The sequence below is a fragment of the Danio aesculapii genome, chromosome 13 (genome assembly GCF_903798145.1).
Source record: "Danio aesculapii chromosome 13, fDanAes4.1, whole genome shotgun sequence".
NCBI classification, from domain to species: Eukaryota; Metazoa; Chordata; class Actinopteri; order Cypriniformes; family Danionidae; genus Danio; species Danio aesculapii.
Window position 1 is genome coordinate 42,881,380 of NC_079447.1, and position 21,761 is coordinate 42,903,140.

The window sequence follows — 21,761 nt, forward strand, 5'->3', positions numbered from 1 at the left end:
CAGTTTCCTTGTTTGACTGTTCCATGCAGTGTTTCCTGACCCTCGCTGTGTTTATTGTTTCTTGTAGTTAGCTGCCTGGACCGATCTCTTTGCCTGTGTACCGACTACTCTTGCTCTTTATGTACACTTTGCTCCTGTGATTGACCATTGCCTACCATTGACTACTCTTGTCAATAAAGACGCTGCATTTGGATCCTCAGCTCTGTTGCCAGTATTGTATGTTACACCTATAAAGCAAAATACATAATCTATGTTACATGTGTATATTTTGCAATAAATGTGAAATTTACTATAGTTTCTACACACACAACCAACTACTTTAACACATTTATTTATCTTTTTTCCCCTGCCCCATGAAGCTTTGTGTGAATTATTGAATTAAACTGTAAACAAAAAAGTTATGTATTTAAAAAAAACTGAAAATAATAGACACTTTATATAAGCTCTTTTATACGGAAGTCATATGTAGAAAAAGGTGGATATTTATCTGTCATTTTTAACTCTGCTGCATTATTTGCAATGATTCATGGGATTGAAATTCTTTCACACTGTTGGGATTTTTGACATGCTTCTGTTCAAAATGGTTTCACCTCATTGGTTTGGTTCATGGCACATCACATTTTTAAAATCCCCATGGGAAAATATATATATATGGTTCATTATTCGCCATTATCCTATTTTAAAGACCGCACCACATATGTAAGCCACACTCATTATTGTGGGATTATTGTGTTATTTAGAGATCAAATGGAACCTCCAGAAGGTTCAAAAAGAGAGGAAAGAGATGTATTTCACTAGTTATCTAAGACTTTTGGATGAAGTTACATGTTATGCAAACGTGCATGCTGAGTATAATTAAAGTTAGCAGAGTTTTTCATGACCTTAATAATGGGGTTAATCTGGCTATTGTGTGAGTGTTGTAAACAGCTGTTTTATAGTCCGATACTGACCTCTTTGTTCAGGCTAAATGAGTTATGTGAGTCATGACACAGCTTTGTGCATTATATGAGGGGCACAGTCTTTCAGATGAGATGTTAAACTGAAGTCCTGACTTTCTGTGGTCATTAAAAATCCCATGGCACCTCTGGTAAAGAGTAAGGGTGTAACCTCAGTGTCCTGGCCAAATTCCTTCCATCCTGCCTTACCCATCATGGCCTCCACTACCCCTATAGCTGGTGTGTGGTTAACGCATTGGCGCTGTTGTCCTGTGACAGCCTTTGCATCATCCAAGTGGATGCTGCACACTGGTGGTTATATAAATGCGCTATATAAATATACATTATAATACATTCAGGTCATGATATAACAGAAAGAATTGGACCTGTCTTAATATAAATAAAATGTGCAAAATATTAAAGAAATCAAAAGCCACTAAGATTTTTTAGAGAGAATCCGCTTTCATGTTTCTAAATATTTTAACAGTAAATGTATACTTTAAAATGCATTAAACCATTGTTTTCGACTTTTAACAAGCTTCTAACAAGTTTTAACAAGCTTATCAAGTACACAAAGATTGTTATTAAAGATATTAAATAATTTGTAAAGAATTAAATGTTAATAGTATATAGTTTTACTTTATTTTACAATTAATGTTTATATAAATTGAACACTCAAATAATTATGTTTAAAGTACTAAATTTCAGAAAGATCCTTAAAAATGTATATATCAAAGTAAATGTTACTTATAATATTTGTCAATATGGCGGCATGGTGGTGCAGTGGTTAGCACTGTCACCTCACAGCAAGAAAGTTTCTGATTCGAGCCCCGGCTGGGCCAGTTGGTGGGTCTGTGAGGAGTTTATGTTCTCTCTGTGTTCGCGTGGGTTTCCTTCAGGTGCTCCTGTTTCCCCCACAATCCAAAGACATGTGGTATAGGTGAATTAAATTAAGTAAATTGGCCGTAGTGTATAAGTGTGTGTGAATGTACGAGTGAAAGGGAGTTCCCCAGTACTGGGTAGCGGCTGGAAGGGCATCCGCTTTGTAAAACATATGCTGGATAAGTTGGCGGTTCAATCCACTGTGGTGACCCCAGATAAATCATGGACAACGCTAAAGGAAAATGAGCGAATGAATGTTTTTCAGTACATTTTTACAAGACACAGTGGTTGTTAAATTATAATGATATGAATAGAGATGCAAGAAATAACTGGGTCAAAAACACTTTTAAGTACAACTAATTTCATTTATTGTCAATTTAATATAACGTAAAATAGAATACACCTGAAAACACACCTGTTTAAAACACGCTGGATAAGTTGGCAGTTCATTCCACTGTGGTGACCTCTGATGAACAAATGAAATTTTTAATTATGGGAAAACCAAAGGCACAAGGGAGGGGTAATTTCAAGGTATGTGGCGGAAAAGGAGGTTGTGGGTCTTGTTTATTTTAATCTCAGTGCTATTCCGCTGGCCTTTGTGCCATGTGAGCTGATATGTAGCTGGTCCCGGAGTTCCCTTCCAAAAAACAAAAAGGTTTCAGCTAAATTTTACTCAACACATGTAGTTCTGTAATATTTAGAAATCAATGCACTGGTTTTGCTTTTGTAAATGTAGGATAGTAAAATCTCACCATGTGCACACCATATAGACGTGGTACTGTTGACCTAAAACAGGAAGTTACTGCAGTGCCTGTGTTTTGTCTTGGGTTATAATGTCCAGGTGCTGGTCCCTCTTTCTGAATACATCAAAAATTCAACACAAAAAAATAGTTTTAAAGGTTGAGATTTGAATATTTTAGTCAATACAACAAAATAATGTAACTGAATTAGCCATCTGTTGGAACAGTTCACCCAAATACTGTCCTGTGAACTATTACGATACTTTTTTTCATCTGTCATTTTGGACTTTCACTGTGCACTTTTCAAAATAAATTATTGAAATTTATATTTAAAAAAATATATGTATATATACAACCCGGTGACACGGTGGCGCAGTGGGTAGCACGTTGAATCCTAGTTAGCAATTCTGTGTGGAGTTTGCATGTTCTCCCCATATTCAAGTGGGTTTCCTTTGGGTGCTCCGGTTTCACCCACAAATCCAAAGACATGTGGTATATGTCAATTGGGTATGCTAAAATTAACCGTAGTGTAGGTAGGTAGGTAGGTTACTTTATTTATACTCGAAGGTAGATTTGTCAAGAGTCCTCATCTCATAACAGTGCCACACAAAAAGCTCACATAGTAACAACAACAAATGAACATTAAGACATAAGGCATAAACATAAAAACACTTATAAAGAATAAATAAATAATCACTTCAAATCACTTCAAGCACCCCCCCCCCATAAATGTTTAAAACAATCTAAAATATACAAGTCACAGAAACACCCCTGCTTTAGTCTATGCCTTATTTAAATGTCAAATGTCTCCTGGTATGAAACTATTTTTGTATCGTTTCGTTCTACAGCTTAATACTATGAGTATGTGTGTAAATGAGTGTGCATGGATATTTCCCACTGATGGGTTGCAGCTGGAAGGGCATCTGCTGCGTAAAACATATGCTGGATAAGTTGGTGGTTCATTCCGCTGTGGCGACCCCGAATAAATAATGAGACTATGACGAAAAGAAAACGAATGAATGAATATACAATCCCAAATCAGAAAAAAATGGGGCAGTATAGAAAACACAAATAAAAAAAGAAAGTAATGATTAACAAATTGACCTGTATTTCATCGCAGACAATATGAACAATCATACATTTATATTTGCCAAAGCTTTAAACTCTAAATACATCTCTGTTAGCCCATTTAGTCAAGTATAATTCTAATTTAGCCTATATTTAATTTTTTTTCCCACCTGCTTACACACATTTTCAAAATTCAAAAAACCAAAAACAAAAGCACAAACCAATTCAAAACTCTACACAAAACACCCAAAACTGCACAAAAGAAATGCTAAATGCTTCACATTTCCTTCAAAATGTAACCCTGCATTCAAAATGCCATAAACACGTGTCAGAATGAAGCATTTGCATCAAATGGCAAACACTTCTTTTATAATAGTAAATGTTTGGATAGAGCATGTCAACACTGTTGTTCTAAATCTAAAGCTCTTTGCTCTTCTATAGCCATATATCTGTTACAATACAATGTTTTATGGTGAAAGTAATCTGCTAAGAGGAGTAAAACGTACACTGTAAACACCAATGAAGACATGAAGAAACAAATATTTATTAGCATACAGCATACAACAACCCCACAAACAAACTGTATGTAAAATATAAAAAAAATGAACATATGTAAAACAATTGTATATTTTTTAGAATACAGCAAAGAACACAATTGTGTGTGTGTGTGTGTGTGTGTGTGTGTGTGTGTGTGTGTGTGTGTGTGTGTGTGTGCGCTTTAAAGGAATGTTTTACAGAGTTCAAGACTGAGAAATAGCTTCTGGTTTAAGGTGCTAATAATATGCCAAAACTAACTGAATTTGAATTGTGTTAATTTTAAATATTGACAATTGTAATTTAATAAATCTGAATTTTTATATACTATTAAAAACTGTTTTGAATGTCTTAATTTGAATTTCATAACTTGAATATTGAACATCTGAAATTTAAGACAACGGAATTTTTCAAGGCTGATTTTTTATAGATGTATTTTCAAACTTCAGATTTTTTGTGTTCAGAACATCAAATTCAACATCCTAAAATTCAAAACCAGAAATTCAGATCGTGAAATTCAGATTCAGCAATTTCTGGTTTTGAATTTTAAGATATTGAATTTGATGTTCTGAATTTCTTCAATAAATTTGAAACATTTTTTTACAAACCCAATATCTGCAGTCTATGAATTCAGAACACAAAAAATCTGAAGTTTGAAAATACATCTATAAAAAAAATCAGCCTTGAAAAATTGGTACTGTACTTGACAAAGGTTTGCCAAAGTAGTTCTGAGCCCATGTGGTGATATCGCTTATAAATGAATAACGATTCTTGATGCAGTGCTGCCTGAGGGAGATCACGGTAGTTCAGCTTAGGCTTGCACCCTTGTCCTTTACGCACTAAAATTCCTCCAAATTCCTTTTATTTATGTTATGCACTGTTGAAGATGAAATATCCAAATGTCTTCCTATCGTTCTTTGAGGAACAATGTTTTTAAACATTACAATAGCTTTCTCACATATTTATTGGCAAACTTGCGATCCTCGGCCCATCTTAGCTCCCAAAGGACTAGACCTTTCTTGGGTGCTGCTTTTGTACCAAATCATAATTAAAATCACCTGTTGACATCACCTGTTTCAAAGCACATCATTTAACCAATTTACCTGATTACTAGCCCTAAATTGCTTCTGTCCCAACTTTTTTGGAATGTATTGCAGGTCTGAATGACAGGAAATTATGTATATTTATAAATGAAATCAAGTTGACTGGACAAAACATGAAATATTTCGTGTCCATGTTGTTTGAAATGAAATACAAGTCAATGTAAATTTGGAACTTTCTTTGTGTGTGTGTGTGCGCGTGTGTGCGTGCGTGCGTGTGTGTGTGTTTTCCATACTATCCCAATTTTTTCTGATTTGGGGTTGTATATCCACCACTGGAAAAAAAATCGTTCATTTACCTAAAATGGCACTGATTCAGTCAAGAACGCTGTTTGTTTGTTTGTTTGTTTGTTTGTTTGTTTGTTTGTTTGTTTGTACGTAACAAAACAGCTATTTATCTGGCTTCGCTTGAAACTAAAATATTCTGTTTCCCAGGCTTAAGCTGTGAAAGCTGTTGATCTGTTATCTTAAGAATGAGTTTGAGGTTTCGTTGCTACTTAACCTTTGACAAATGACTTGTCATACATAAAGCAACACCCTCTAACAACTACACAAAGCCCTAATGTTCACCCTAATGAGACCCAGAGGATGATTTAGCATCTTTTCTGTTCTGTCAGCACAAGACAGCTGTCAGTACAGCTCAAATAACCAGCCAACACTGGAGTGCATAAGGTGCACACACATGATTGATGATAAAACATCCTGTGGTAAAGGAGGTTTTAATGTATGCATAAAGGGTAAGTTACTGATATTCACATTGAAACTTACCGGGAGAAAGCTGACCCTCTGTACCACTGATCTGAACATCACATGTCTGCAATAAGAGATGAGTGTTATAGGAGAAGATAATAAAATGGTACAGACAAGGAGGAGGAGAGGAGAGGAAGAGTCAGCAAACAGATCAAACACTACCCACAATAAGGTTTCTTCTATTGGTCTAATCAGTCTGAGACTTTAGGTTTGTACTTACGCTGCAAATATTAGAATTTTAGCACAATTTATGTTAAGAAAAAATAAAACTAGCTGACATTAATGCAGTTATGCAACATTCACAGCGGTGTAAAAGGCCTTTATACCACTGTAAAATTGCATTTTGCAGTTGAACACATTTACAGAAGTTTATAAATAAATGATTCTTTAGTTTTTCAGTTGCATGTAACAAATTTCAAACAAAATTTGGCAAGCAAAAGGTGATTGCAGCCATTAACTTCCAAAACCAAAGGTTTTCTTAAATTCTGCTTTGTACATCATTGAAACCACGATGGTTTGAACTGTCGTTAGTGACATCATATGTGAAGTTTATTTATAAACTATATATAAGATGGGAGGCATGGTGGCCCAGTGGTTAGCACTGTTGCCTTACAGCAAGAACACCGATTCTAGTCCTTAACAAGCCAGCCGACATTTCTGTGTGGAGTTTACACGTTTTCCCCGTGCTCACGTGGGTTCCCCCGGGTTCCCCAGTGTCCTCCCACCATCCAAAAACATGCAACTTAAGTTAATTGACTAATCCAAATCGGCACCAAAGACATGCTACTAGTAAGAACAATCGCTGTCTGTTCATTAGCTACTACAGCAGGGGAGTTCTCAAGATCTACCTGAGCTTAAACTCCCCTCTCGCATTGCAAACGGCAGGGAGTCCCGGGCTTGAGGATCTTATGAGCTCAGGGCTCTCTCCCGGGACAGCATGCCAAACAAGCTTTATAATCAATCATCAGCTAGGAGAAGTAATAAATTTTGCTAAATAAGAAGTTAAAATTAAGTTCAAAATAATGTCACATCATTGCTGTAAACAATAAGTATTGACCTTATTCTTCATGTACAATCGAGAACATCTATTGGAACTTAATGGCTCATGACTTCCAGTCACATTCAACAGGGGTGCCCAAACTCTGTACTGGGGGGCCGGTGTTCTGCAGAGTTTAGCTTCAACCTCAATTAGACACACCTGAACCAGCTAATCAAGTTCTTACAAGGTATACAAGAAACTTCCTTGCATGTGTGTTGAAGCAAGTTGGAGCTAAACTCTGCAGGACCCTCCAAGACCAAGTTTGCGCACCCCTTTTATAGAACACACTAGTTTGTAGAGCAAGTAGATTGGCTTAGTCCATTTATTTATCAGGGGTTGCCACAGCGTAATGAACTGCCAACTTGTCCAGCATATGTTAAACACTGCAGATGCCCTTCCAGCTGCAACCCAACAATGGAAAACACCCATACGCATTCTTTCACACACATACACTATGGTCAATTTAGCTTATTCAATTCACTAACTGTATAGCGCAGGTCTTTGGACTGTGGGGGAAACCGGAGCACCCTGAGGAAACCCACATCAACACAGGGAGAACTTGCAAACTCCATCTGACCCAGCTGGGGCTCGAACCAGCGACCTTCTAGCTGTGAAGCGATCGTGCTACCCACTGTGCCACCGTGATGCTAGATTGACCATTTTCTAGCATTTATTTTTCCAAGTCAATTTTACCATGGGCAACTGAATTGGAAGTTCTAAAACAGGTCACAAAAAAAGTGTATTACCGCATTGCATAATAGGGTCAATACAGTAGGCCTGGTATCACAGACAGGGCTTAGACAAAACCAAATACTTAAGCCATATTTTAATTATCAAATATTATTAAATTAGAATATTGGATATTAGGATATAGGATTGAACACAAGAGAAGATATTTTAAGAAAGCTGGAAAGCTGTAATCTTAACTAGCCTTGGCCTTGTAGCCATAGTATTTGTAATTCCTACTATGGAAGTCAATGGTAACAAGTTTTAAACGTTCTTCAAAATATCTTCTTTTGTATAAAGAGCCCCTATTATGGGTTTTTGAAAATGACCTTCCATGTAGTGTGTAACACAGCTCTAAGTGAAGTGAAATATCCAGCTAAGGCTTAAATCTGAAAGTGTGCCATGTTTAAAACTATTGATTAATCTATAAAAGAGTCGACTCATCGTGCTTCAAATGAATAGTCTTGATAATGAGTCTTCAGCTGTGCCGGCGTGATGTGGATATGGAACTTAAGCCCCGCCCATTTGTTGCGCATGCAAACCTGGGAAAATTTAACCCCCCCCACCCCACCCCCGGCCCTGCCCACAAACACAGTAGCAAGGAAGAACAAGAAGAAGAGCACTGTAGCAGATGCCGATTGAATCATGTCGCGAAGACGTTGTGCTCAGCTGGATATTATTGGAATAGTAAGATGAAACTGTGAAGAGTTTCATCTTTCATCAGTGGTTGAGGTTTATTTTTGCAAAAATACCTCAGCATCATAGCCCCAGCCTTGTGCTGTTCTCGTTATTTTTCTGACGAGTGCTTCAGCAATCTACATGCCTACAATGGAGGATTCGGAAAGGATCAGGAAAGACTATTGATGTATGGGACTTTGCAGAGCTTGACAGGAACTTTACAGTACACAGTAAATGAGTCAGTTTCTTCCTCTAATTCACAAGTGTAAGTAAGTGTGATTAAAATGGTTGCCTTCTTGTTTTCTCTAGCTTGCAAATTATGTATTTAATTGTGTTTTGTTACTTGTAATCGCTTGTAGTGTATCTGGTTAACTCTTTATATTCTCATATCATGTCTAAAGCCATGTTGAAAACGCGATGCATGCCGATTTGTTTACGGATTTAAATGTGTTTGTGAGTTTGCATTCAGAACACAGATAGAACCTTGAATAATAATAACTACTAAAGACACCATGGATAAACATTTCTGAGATTCAATTTGTGATGTTGTCTGACTCAGAGTTTATGAAAACATGCTGAGTGTGAAGGCTACTCACTTGCAGGGTGACTTGGAGACTGGCTTCTCTGTAATATCATAATGACCTGGTGAGAGGTTAATATCCTGTGTTGAACACACAAACACTGATACATCAATGACACACCTAATCATATACTTAGGCAGTATCTTTATTTGAGCCACTGTTATAAAGATATTTAGCTTTTATTTTTAGCATCAAGTACCAAATAATGCAGTATAATGCAAATAAACAACACATGGTACAGTATACATCTGAATGCTGTATTGGTCTCAAACCTCTTTGGGGATCATTTGATTCCCTGGAGGTGATTGGAATGATGTCCTGTTCATTGTGACTTACTGACCTTATCCCTGAGGCCTAAAGTGTAGTTGTCAGGTCTGGGACAGCTTCTGAAAGAGTAAGTTGCTTGGCACTGGAGAGCCTCAGTAGTTGAGTTGGTGAAGTTATAAGCCCCAGGCAATAGCATTTCCCCTTGACCCATGGTGGACATGAGGGTATTTCGCCCAGACCCTTTGAAGCTGTATGTCCTAGGCACGGGGTTGAGTTCTGCCTCCTCTAAGAAGTCTCGGATGTGGTAGCTACCAGGAATGGGATAGTTCTGTTTGTAGAAAGAGAAGACTACATTTATGCATGTTTCACACCTCCAGGACCGGATTAACCAATGGGCATTATGGGCACAGGCCCGTCCGCGCTTGGGGCCCCTGTGGGTGGGGAAAGAAGCCGATTTTAGAGTGTCTATTTAGGCTTTGTGCAAATAGCGCACCTCTTTGGAATAAACTAGTTACTGCTAGCGCAGTAGCCTGCAGCGTGAGTGGTGTATCTCGTAAGGCGCATGGCAACATGCTTTGACGCGATCGATCATAACCCCAGTTCGAATCCAGCATCTGATGAACACATTCTTCTTTTTTCTCCCACTACATATCAGATTTTGCCAACTCTAAATCACGAGGAAGACAAGTAGGATCCATTAATAAGTATGTGTATTATGGAGGACTCAAAGAACTGGATTGGAGAGGTGTTATATCCAAATCATGTGCATTATAAGTTTGTAGAAGTTATACATTAAAAATACCTTTAATATCAATTTTAGTACTGCTTCAGTGAACTTGAACAAGTATATTGAAATCCATTAATTTTTACTGGTTGTATTAGTATTTTTTTTTTCAAAGTATGCTTTGAATGCTTTAAAAATCTAGTCAAATCTTTGTAGACTAGAAATATATGTACTGTATATCATTTATTTTAAAAAAATGCAGTCAATACATTATAGATTAATTTTATTTAACAAATATTTTATGAATCTTATTTTTTTTTATTCAGCTATAGGGGTGCGGCTAGGTAGGGGGCCTACAAGACATCGTGCCTAGGGGCCTCTGAATTCTTAATCCGGGCCTGCACACCTCTCATGATTTCTGCTGAAGTAATTTAATGCAGCTTTTGCAGCTTGTGTGAAAGCTGTTACTTGTTAACTTGAGCACCAAAATATATGCAAGCTGATTTCATGTGTCTTGCAAAACAGGCCATATTTATCAGGCAGAAGTCTTGCATGAAGTATAACCTACCTTAATAGTATTTCTCCACCAACCGCTTCTGTCAGAGTACAGTTGATCCTTCTGTTTCTGCAAAAAAAAAAAAAAAACGAAATTAAAAACTGCCTCTATTATGTATATCATAAATGGCTCCATCACTCTCCACCAATCAGCTGGTGTGCGGTCTGGTGAAAAATGGCTGCTGTTGCGTCATCCAAGTAGATACTGCATGATGGATGGCGAATAAAATGATTCCCCCTGTAATGAGTGGTGTCAACATGGGTAGAATGCAAATGCAGCTTTTATTAGGAATAGTCAGACAGGCAAGATTCAGGGACAGATGGTTGCATGCAGATAATCCAAAGGGCAATTGCTAAACAGGTAAATGGTTGTGGCAGGTGGCAAAACAATCATAAACATATAAAACAAACAAGGTCAAAACACAGGTAGACAAACCAGGAAACCACTTTGTAATGCTTATATATAGGGAACAAGACTCAGCATGGATATGTGTGTGAGTGGTGTGTATATAGTCAATATAATCAGTCCTCATCAGCTTCAGCTGTGTGAATGAGTAATCAGGAGGTGAAATGAAAAAGGTGTGTGACAGAAGGGTATGATGGGATTTGTAGAATGACAAGGAGTGTTCCCCAGCAGCCTGCAAGGGCGACACTGCTGGTGGTCATAACACCAACATCTGTAAAGCGATTTGAGGATTTGAGTTCCCAGAAAAGCTATATATAAGAAAGGAATTGGTATTATTGCTATTATTATTTAGCTTAAAATGAATGTTAGTTGTGGCTATAACATGCTAATAGAACAGTATTTTTAAAAAATAATCATGGCACAAAAACCTTTTTTGTAGGAAAACAAATTAGAGAACAGACTCCCCAGACTTCCACAGTTCAATTGCTGTAGCGCGTTTCTTATATATATATGTGGGTTTCTTATATATATATATATATATATATATATATAAGAACTTCTTTAAGGGTTGTTAAAATGAATGGCAACATTACAAAGTGGTAAATGCTTTACTGCTTCTGCTGCTTTTTTTTAATGTGTTGGAAGAACCAAGATTGGAATATGTGTTTATTTAAAAAACAACAATAAAAATGATGAGGAACACATTAAATAATGTTTGTTGTGTTGTCTGCAATGCAATACAAGTCAAAATACATTTACAAATCACTACCTTATTTTTTTTATTTGCATTTTCCATACTATTCCAACTTTTTCTGATTTTGGGTTGTAGATTTTTTTAATACTAAGGGGTTTATATTTATAAAACTTTGATATATTAAAACTGTCCTCTAATTTCTGAGGAAATCATTTGAAGTTTTTTGATTATTTTATTTTTCCCTTAAGCATGTTGCATTAGTATCTACTGTAGCATTAATAGAAAAACTAAAAGGCTACATAAACTCTGTGTTTTCCCCAGTGAATGAAATGCATATATCAATTCAGTCACAGACAGATGTTGACTATCAGACTCTCTTAAATCTGAATCTTGAAAACAAGGGATAGTTCACCCAAAACTGAAAAATCTGTCATCATTTGCACACCATTGACTTGTTAAAAACATGTTTTAGCTTCTTTCTTCTGTTGAAGATGATATTTTGAAGACATTTAATTTTATATTATTTACTTTTCCAGCTATGCAAGTCAGTTGTTTCTTTTGGGTTCAGAAAAAAAAAGAAAAAAAGAAACTCGAACCAGCAACCTGTGAGGCAACAGTGCTACCCCTGAGACACTGTGTTGCCCCGATATCAAAATATACAGTTGAAGTCAGAATTATTAGAACATCCCCCCCCCCAGTTTATTTTTCGCCCAATTTCTGTTTAACAGAAATAATTTTTTCAACACATTTCTAAACATAATAGTTTTGATAACTCATTTCTAATAACTGATTTATTTTATCTTTGCCATGATGACAGTAAATAATATTTGACTAGATATTTTTCAAGACACTTCTATGCAGCTTAAAGTGACATTTAAAGTCTTAGCTAGGCAAATTACGTTAACTAGGCAGGTTAGGGTAATTAGGCAAGTTATTGTATAATGATGGTGTGTTATAGACTATCGAAAAATATATATATATAGCTTAAAGGGGCTAATAGTGTTTACCTTAAAATGGTTCTTAAAAAAATTAAAACTGCTTTCATTGCTAACTGCTATATTTATATATATTTGCACACACACACACACACGCACACGCACACGCACACACAGTTGAAGTCAGATTTCCAAATTAAAAACTTACGTTTTTACACATCTGACCCCTCCAGCTGCAACCCATCACTGTGAAACATTCATACACACTCATACGGACAATTTAGCCTACCCAATTCTCCTGTACCACATGTCTAGACTTGTGGGGGAACCGGAGCACCCGGAGGAAACCCACACAAGCACGTGGACAACATGCAAACTCCACACCACGTCAACAGACTCAGCCGAGGAATGAACCAGCGACCTCCTTGCTGTGAGGTGAACGTGCTACCCACTGCGCCACCGTGCAGCCATCCACTTGCTAACATTATTTTAAAGAGTAAGCAAATAGTTTATGCATCAATTTACATCACATTAAATGTGAAAACTTACCTCATCTACGCCTTTTTCTTTGGGTAATATTTTCTCTCTTCCTCCGGTTATAATTCTGTCGTTCATGGTAACAGACAGCACTACGACAAAAAGCGTTGCTTAGGTACAAAATGTTTTTGTAAATTATTAATTAAGACAACTGGATACACACGTGTCTGGTAAGTTATTTACTTTAATTTTAAACATTCAGTGAGATTGCACACCGCATTCTCTAATCTTTAAAATGTATATTTTTTCTAGACCAATCAGCCTGAGCTGTTATTTAAAGTTATTTTGTTATATACTTTTTGACGAATACTGTCGAATACGGTGTTATTATCTAAAGATAACCATATATTAAAGACATTATTTTAAAGACAGCCTCAAATTAGCGTTATTTGTGTCCCATCTGTTTGTTAGGTTTTGCTACAAATTAACTACACAGCAGAGACAATATGAGGCAGAGAAGGAAGCTCTCCGGGAGTTACTCTTCTGTTGCTAGGAAACCAGTAACGCATGCTCCAACAAGGAACTGAAAGGACCAGAGTTCACTGTTGTCGGATCTGTCTGCTTAAACGAGTGCACTTCAGCTATGGCATAGCATAAACAACAGTCATGCTTTATTGGTTTGTTGTCTTTGGATAAAATAAAAAAAAAAAGTCAGATACATGAATAAGTTAACTCAACTAATACAGTATACTACATTTCATACACCATGTTCACCAAAAACCAGAAGAGCAAATTTATTTAATCAAGAGTAGGCATGGGCCGGTAAAAGATTCTTACGGTGTGACAACCTTGGATAAAAATTTCATGGTATTGTAATTACTGCTCTAAAAGATATTCTTCTTAAATGTCTGGGTAAAAAACTAAAACTTCCCTTTAGAAGACAGTATATTTTATTTTGAGAAAGATTTATATTTCAAGAGTTCACGCTTAGCTGATGATTGATTATAAAGCTTGTTTGGCATGCTGTCCCGAGAGAGCCAAAACTCATAACATCCTCGAGCCCAGGGCTCCCTCCCATTTGCAAGGCGAGAGGGGAGAACTGTAGCTAATGAACATACAGTGATTGTTCTTAAGAGATAACTACTTAGTAGTAGCTTGTCTATGAAGCTGATTTGAATTAGTCAATTAACTTAAGTTGAATGTTTTTGGATGGTGGGAGGAAACCGGGGGAAACCCACGTGAGCACAGGGAGAACGTGTAAACTCCGTACAGAAACGTCAGCTGGCTTGGTAAGGACTAGAACCAGTGATGTTCTTGCTGTGAGGCGACAGTGCTAACCACTGGGCCACCATGCCACCCATCTAGGAAAGGAGGAGTAGGGGTGGAAGGGGGGATTCTTCACAATGAAGATGGCTGTTATTTGGAACTTAGGTATTTATAGTGGCTTAGGTATCGTCTGATTGGTGAATCATAAATTGAATAATGCGGGACCAGCTGCAAGCAATCATAAGCATGTGATCCTCTCGAAATTAGTTTATAAATAAACTTCATTTTGGAACATGTCAAGCTAAATTAATTATTGACTTTTGCGGTCTTCTTTCGTTTCAAAAACAGATATTTTTACAATTTAAAATCGCATCTTTGGATAGCTTTTCTGCTGGAGATACTGTTGTCTTAAAAACAAACAAAAAACAAATAAAATAAATCATAAACATACCTTAGGAACAGTATTGTAGAAAATTGAGACGGTTTAAAAACCTTGACTTTAGCAAACCGTGGTATACTTTGAAAACGGTTATCGTCCCATGCCTAATCAAGAGTATGTACCCATGAAGGCAAGAATGATTTTAACAACAACGGTCATTCAAGAGAACTTTAATAAGCTTTTGTTTAGTTTTTTTGACAGAGGTCTCATCCCAGTGCTATCCTGTGAATACACATAGCAATCTTTCAGGTGACTCAGAGACTCATCATTTAGTGACTTACAAATGTATAGTTTCCACCATTACAATGAATATTGTAAACATGTTTGATTACGAAATTAAGTTAGTTAAAACCACTGATCAGCTCTAGGATGCATAATTAACAGAATTTTTAATCAGAGATTGCTTTGCAAACAAAGAAACTTTTCAGTATGGGTAAATTGTAAATTTTATTGGAAAACAAATATACAACTTGGAATGCACTACCCGAGGCATGACTTAATGCCATTAAGCGGCTTTAAAAAAAAAAAAAAAGAAAAAGAAAGAACTAATGTGAAGTGAGTAAAACATTAAAAAGCATTGTTAGGTTCAAACAAGTTCTTGGTATAGAACAGCAGATACAAAAAGAGTTTATGTACGAGTATCTTGTAGATACACCCGTGTCATTTTCTTTTTTTGCAGAAGTGCAATGCTGAGAAATTTCATATATTATATACTTTGTCCATAGTCCATGCAGAGTTACTTCTCTACATTGTTGCCATGCCAACGTCGCTGTTCAAAGACAACCAGCAGGCAGGTCTCCACTCTTGCTACGCATGAGGGGGGCAGACAGACGTGACGTGCAAAGTTTGGCACATCACAACCCCCTCTTCGCGGCAACAAGCACCTGATCGTGTAACCGCACCACCACTCCAAAAACACGATGACAGCAAATAAAAAAGAGGGACATGGAGGACTGAAGATCCTATGCAGTTTACATGCAGTTCCTTTGGACAGCCGGTAGGAAGAACAGGGGAGGGGATTTGACGTTTTACAGATAAATTAAACAGAAAAAGGCAAATTATTTATAAAAAAGAGGGCGGATCTGTACAAGGCCTTCATTTCGCTGTCATCATCTGTACAAATTCTGTGGAGACATAGAACGTGTTAGTCTATTTGCAAACCAAAATTTCCTACATGAACTAAAGTCTCTTGACAAATTATTCAACCACTACTTTTTTGCATCATTTCTGTAATATTAAGGGTAGGCCCACACGGAATCTGCGCGTGCAGAATTCCGCAGATTTCCAGCCCATCATGGTTTTTGTTTATTGACGTATAAATGTGTGTAAACTTATATTTAGTTTTCTTTTTATTAATTTCAGCAATATTATTGACAAATACTAAAATGTTCAGTAGGCATATAAGATTCTGACGGTATGATAACCTTGGATAAAAATATTACGGTATCACGATATTGTGATTACTGCTCTGGATAAAAAACAATAACTGTTTTCCCCTTTAAAAACAATATATTTTAGTTTGAGAAAGATTTATAATATTTTGGAGCAGTAAACATGTCAGGCTAAATAATTCAAATGAATCATTAACTTCAGCTCTCTTCATTTATTTCAAAAACACAGATTTCTTTACAATTTAAAACAGCATCTTTGCTTCTCTTTTCTGCTGGAGATACTGTTGTCCTAAATAAAAAAAAAAATGTAAAAAAAAAAAAGTAAAAAATAAATAAATTTTTACACATACCTTCAAAACGGTATTACAGTAAATTTTGGTGGTTTCAAAACCTTGACTTTTCCAAACCGCGGTATACCTTAAACAGTCATCGTCCCATGCCTAATGTTCATATGATTGATTTACAATACAGTTTGTAAAGTAATATTTTCTGTTGTCTTTTGGTAGACATTATATGAGAGAGACTTGCTTTGCTAACCAAATAAAGTGGATTTAATTGGATTTGCATTGTAAACATTGAAAGTTAAAAAGGTTTTACTTTTTACTTAATATATTAAGGTTTTAGTTATGATACTCCCAAAATCATTCCGCATAAATATGCAGATTTTTAACAATACTGCAAAGAAATAACAAAAAATGTCAGCAGAATCTGTCTGGCCCTAGTTATGGCTAATCAAATCCAGTGAAAACTTGGTTTAAAAGTCTCACTGTACATATTAAATAAACAAGCCACATTCTGAAGAGCGTGATTGCGTATCTTAAATAGTATAGACTATTTTTGAGGGATCTTCATATTGATAAATAAAGTTATGATCGCTGTTATAATGCTAGATTATAATTAAATTGCCTCTTGTTACAACTATGCAATAGTTTGACAACAAACAGGAAATGTTCATGGGGCAATAACATTACTACACTGAAATGGTTTATTGAGGACACTGTGAAACAAAAAAAAAAAAAAAAAAAAAAAGTTCAATAAACTTTACCACAAACTCACCTTCGTAGTTAACCTGTCCATCTCCATCAATGTCTGCTTCTCGAATCATCTCATCAACTTCTTCGTCAGTCAACTTCTCTCCAAGGTTTGTCATGACGTGACGCAATTCCGCTGCGCTGATGTATCCATTCCCATCCTACAGCATAATACCAATGTCAGCGACTACACAACTGTGGCACTAGTCTGGTACAAGCGCTTTTTTCGCAACTGGACAAACTTTACCTTATCAAAGACACGGAATGCTTCTCTGATCTCTTCCTCGCTGTCTGTGTCTTTCATCTTCCTCGCCATCATGGTCAGGAACTCTGGGAAGTCTATCGTGCCATTTCCTATGCAGAAAATGCAGGTATATAAGCAAAAGTCAACATTTTATATTCCTATTGAGTAAATAAGGAATGTATGCAGTCATCCTTACCATCAGCATCCACTTCATTGATCATGTCTTGCAGTTCAGCCTCTGTGGGATTCTGTCCAAGTGAGCGCATGACAGTACCTAACTCTTTAGTAGTGATTGTGCCATCACCGTCTTTGTCAAAGAGTGAGAAAGCCTCTTTGAATTCTGTGAAGGGTGACAGATAAATGAAATTGGACCTTGTGTTAACGGAGTCTCCCAAAGATAAACACACTGAACAAAAAGACACACATAGGAACCAGTGGGGCCAGTTCCAAAGAAGGGATGCCCAAATAAACTTCACACATCCACTTTCAAAACACACTATTCAGATATTAAATGCAAAAAAGTGTGAGCACAGGCATAGAGAAGTCAACATCAGTTAAAGTTGATTCAATTTACTTTCTCACCAAGCATACCGGTTATTCTATAAACAAATTTTTGGTAACACTTTATTTTGATTGTCCATTTGAGTATGCCCCACACCCCTTTTCCACTTGCCCCCAGCGCCACATCACATTTGGTGGCCTGAATAACAGCAACTTTTTCCCAGGTGAAAATGCTGTCCCAGTCCGCCCCTGAATGTGTCCATATGTCCAAAATTTCCTGAAGCAGTAATACTGTTTTGTATTAGCGCATGAAATTCCCACTTTTTATATATATAAAAACATATAATATATATAAAAATGCACATCAGTAACTCGCCAGTAACTTTTTTTAAAGCATCTCGTAAGAAAACATATCAAATAATAGGAAATCCGGCGACCACAATCATCAAACCCTTGGGAACAACTGTGGTTGGAACCAAAGTTCACAGTGACAGTGTTCTCTGGACTCAAGCAGTGAACTTCAACATTCCGATTGTTTGCCACCAAACCGCGTCATAGCTCATTACCATAAAGTTGCTCCTTGCCGCTTATCGCCGCTGGCTCCTATTGAAAATGAATGACTTCCGGCTACTTTGGCGCTCTTGCCGCTTTCGGTCTCGACGTACAGTTAGTATACAGTCTGCTTTATATCTGTTGATACTGCTAAGAAACTTTGCAAGTACATGTCAACTTACACTAACCCCAACCTAACAGTCTACCTGTAATGTAATGAGAATTAGTTGGCAAGTAGATGCAATGTAACTTAATTCAACAAACGGACCATCAAAATAAAGTGCGACCAAACATTTTACCTTTATGTAAAAATTTTATAACAGTGAAGAGACTTTACTTTGTGGCACTAAGTCAACCAAAATCTAATGGACAAGTACTAACAAACACTTTTTACTCACTGAAAAAAAATCAGATGCACCCTGCAGAAATGTCCGAATGCAGAAACATGTTACGAAGTAAGTTTAATGTTTACTTTAAAAGTTAAGAGATCCCTACCCCAAATATTGACAATGATAGAAAACAACAGCAAAATTTAAGATATTAAACAGCAGTCTGTTCATACTCATAGCAAACACAATGCAAAGAGTCACTGCACTGGGAGACACCACAACTGTAGCTTCACCAGTCAGTAATTACCAGATTATTATCCAAGGGACATATGAATAGAACATGTGACACCCACATACTCAAACAATAGGCTACAAAAGTACAACATCAGTCCCTCTAAGAGAAATTAGCATGTAAAATGCTACTGGCTGCAACAATGGCCAGTCCTCGCAAATAAACCTTACCCTGCTTATATGTAGCCTTTGGAGACTCACTGAACAATATGGACAACTAATACTGACACCATTGAGCTGATATAGGATCTAGAGTTAAGAGCAGTCAGTATGGAAACACTACTGTGACCTCATAAGTTCTCCAGGGAAACACAAATTTGTGCCTAGGTCTCGATGGATAAACCACTGTGACCTCACGGTCACTATGGAGACCGACCACAATGGCTTAAATGGGCTGGAGAAAAAGGAAAGAAATCTTTCTGTCGACAGTGTTTAAAAGACTAAACTTAAGACTAAAAAGTAGAAACATGAACCTCAAAGCAACAAATAATAAAGATCAAGAACACTAAAATGACCACAATCGAAAGCAATGTGTTATAACAAAAGCAGGAATATCACACTCTAAAAGAGCCCAAGCATCTAATGACAAGTCAATAATGCTAGATTGTGCATTGTCGGGTCATAACTCAATCCATGCCAGCGGCCAAACAAACATTAACTTCACGCCAAAGCCATTGAGATGTTCAGTCCAACAGGGGACACACCCATGTTCCTCAGCGACTGAGGTTACTAACTCTCCTGAACAAGAGAAGGATGTGTTCATTGAAAACTACAATTAGCCATAGGAATTATTCATTGATTTAGTTTTAAATCCTGGTGTTAGTTGCTTCCCTCCACAACAACCTGTCCAGTCATTAAGGGAAAGGGTCCACAGCAAGACTCAGGGCTCGCCATAAAAGGAAATAATATAAATCCATGGAGAGGGGGGCGGAGAAGAGGGGAAAACCATGGGAATCCACACCACCAGCCACGTGCCAATGTCTTACCGGCGATCTGCTCTTCTGTCAACTGGTCAGCCTGCAAATGAGCAAAGGAAAGATGTACAATGAAAATAAATGACGCCACCACTTTTCAAGCACTGGGAGATCTAATAAATTTTGGAACTGACCACTGGAAAACCTATACTGATCAACAATGCATATTAAAAAGTTAATAAGGATGCAGATGTGCCTGATGATTTAAAAATATGGACTTTATAAAGGGGACTCGCTTTGATATTGGTTTATATTAATAATTTATCCTTAAAGAATACGTTCTTTTATGAGGATGATACGAGATGAAAGTAAACAGCAGGTATTTTAAGCGTTCCAAACAAATAGCAACAAGTTGGATGGTTTTGCAACAACGAGAATGATCAAATGTCATAATTGTCATTCTGGGGTTTACTATTGCTTTAACACTAAATGCAGAGGGTGGCGCAGTCCCTCTCCACCGCTCTTAGAAGTCTTTGTGCAGATATATTCATGAAGGGAACACTAAATTAAAGGGCAGACGTCCACGATGCTTTTCATACCAAAGTTAGATAACGAGCACATATTCAAAACTGAGCTCGTGCAAAAGAAATGCGCCATATTCGCAAATGAGATGCCCGTTAAAATGTGTTCGCTTTAAAATTCTCACGTTACAGCAAAAACCCCGAATATTTAACCGAACTGATATGTTATACATTAAATGATTGTTATGCATATATAAAACACAAACAAAATAATACCTAACATTAAACCACATCACTGCCATAACGTTACACTCAATCTATAACTTACATGAAAACGTTACACATATACATACACATTTTGTGTGTGTTTATTATATATATATATATATATATATATATATATATATATATATATATATACACACACGCGGTCGCACACATAAGCATTTATTATCAACGAACTGTATACTGAACGTAGCGCACAATATTGTATACGCTGGCTAATGTTACAATTATAATTGCATTTGCACCAGGTAAAAAGTGATGTTAATATAACGGTTTTTACTCACCATCGCGCTGTTTTTGCAGATGTATCTCCACACAGAACAACAGTCCGCAGCTGGCAAACAAACAGGATGCAATCACATCGGGCTAGACGCGCCTTTAATGGTCGGTTATAAACTCCTCCCCCTGCATTTCTCCATCCGCCACCACACTTCCTTCCCTATCATAAACGATCGTCAAACATGACTTAGTTGTGATGAATGAACGTGCGGTACACCATACCGTGGATGTTTTAAAATAGCGACGCATTCAAATCACTAAGATATGCTATATGCAGGGAAGGGGAACGGGTTATAGTGGAACTATCGAACCAGCGGAGGCATACATTCTGCTAAAATGTGATGCGTCAAACGCAGAACTGTACGTTATGGCTAGGGAAAACTGCTTCTGATTGGTCTATTTGTACCCGCAATGCGTCACTCGCTACGATCCGAGTAGAGCTGCATTCCCGGGCCGGTTAGACTCACTCACTCACTACACATCAGGGTTAGAAATTAACCAGGGCTCGTGGCTAGAATGCCATAGAAAGTGACGAATTTTAACAACTATTTAGGATTTTAAGGCAAAAATATGCCCATCTACCGCAGTCTCCATTTGTACATATTTTATTTAAGTTGATATAGACTT

General features: G+C 37.0%; 2 protein-coding genes across 2 annotated transcripts; both read right to left on the minus strand.

The window, feature by feature from the left end:
* Positions 1 to 2,227: 2,227 nt before the first annotated feature.
* Positions 2,228 to 13,229, minus strand: stpg4 (sperm-tail PG-rich repeat containing 4). Its single transcript, XM_056471534.1, has 7 exons — positions 13,164 to 13,229; positions 10,593 to 10,649; positions 9,374 to 9,628; positions 9,049 to 9,113; positions 6,028 to 6,073; positions 2,570 to 2,674; positions 2,228 to 2,454 (listed from the first exon to the last, which is right to left on the minus strand). The coding sequence occupies exons 1-7, from the start codon at positions 13,227 to 13,229 to the stop codon at positions 2,344 to 2,346; spliced, it is 705 nt and encodes a 234-aa protein (XP_056327509.1). The 3' UTR covers positions 2,228 to 2,343.
* A 1,721-nt stretch (positions 13,230 to 14,950) lies between these two features.
* calm2a (calmodulin 2a (phosphorylase kinase, delta)) lies at positions 14,951 to 21,218 on the minus strand. Its single transcript, XM_056470358.1, has 6 exons — positions 21,140 to 21,218; positions 20,122 to 20,152; positions 17,659 to 17,802; positions 17,466 to 17,572; positions 17,244 to 17,379; positions 14,951 to 15,920 (listed from the first exon to the last, which is right to left on the minus strand). The coding sequence occupies exons 1-6, from the start codon at positions 21,140 to 21,142 to the stop codon at positions 15,892 to 15,894; spliced, it is 450 nt and encodes a 149-aa protein (XP_056326333.1). The 5' UTR covers positions 21,143 to 21,218; the 3' UTR covers positions 14,951 to 15,891.
* Positions 21,219 to 21,761: the final 543 nt, after the last annotated feature.

What these genes read in the sequence shown, in the direction of transcription:
- stpg4 (XM_056471534.1), bottom strand. Translation starts at nt 13,229, where the DNA reads ATGAACGACAGAATTATAACCGGAGGAAGAGAGAAAATATTACCCAAA. An exon ending in CTTTAGGCCTCAGGGATAAG is followed by an intron (nt 9,114 to 9,373) that starts GTCAGTAAGTCA and finishes TGTTCAACACAG; the next exon opens with GATATTAACCTCTCACCAGG. An exon ending in GTCTATATGGTGTGCACATG is followed by an intron (nt 2,455 to 2,569) that starts GTGAGATTTTAC and finishes GTTTTTTGGAAG; the next exon opens with GGAACTCCGGGACCAGCTAC.
- calm2a (XM_056470358.1), bottom strand. An exon ending in CATTCCGTGTCTTTGATAAG is followed by an intron (nt 17,380 to 17,465) that starts GTAAAGTTTGTC and finishes ATTATGCTGTAG; the next exon opens with GATGGGAATGGATACATCAG. An exon ending in TGGACAGGTTAACTACGAAG is followed by an intron (nt 15,921 to 17,243) that starts GTGAGTTTGTGG and finishes ATGTCTCCACAG; the next exon opens with AATTTGTACAGATGATGACA.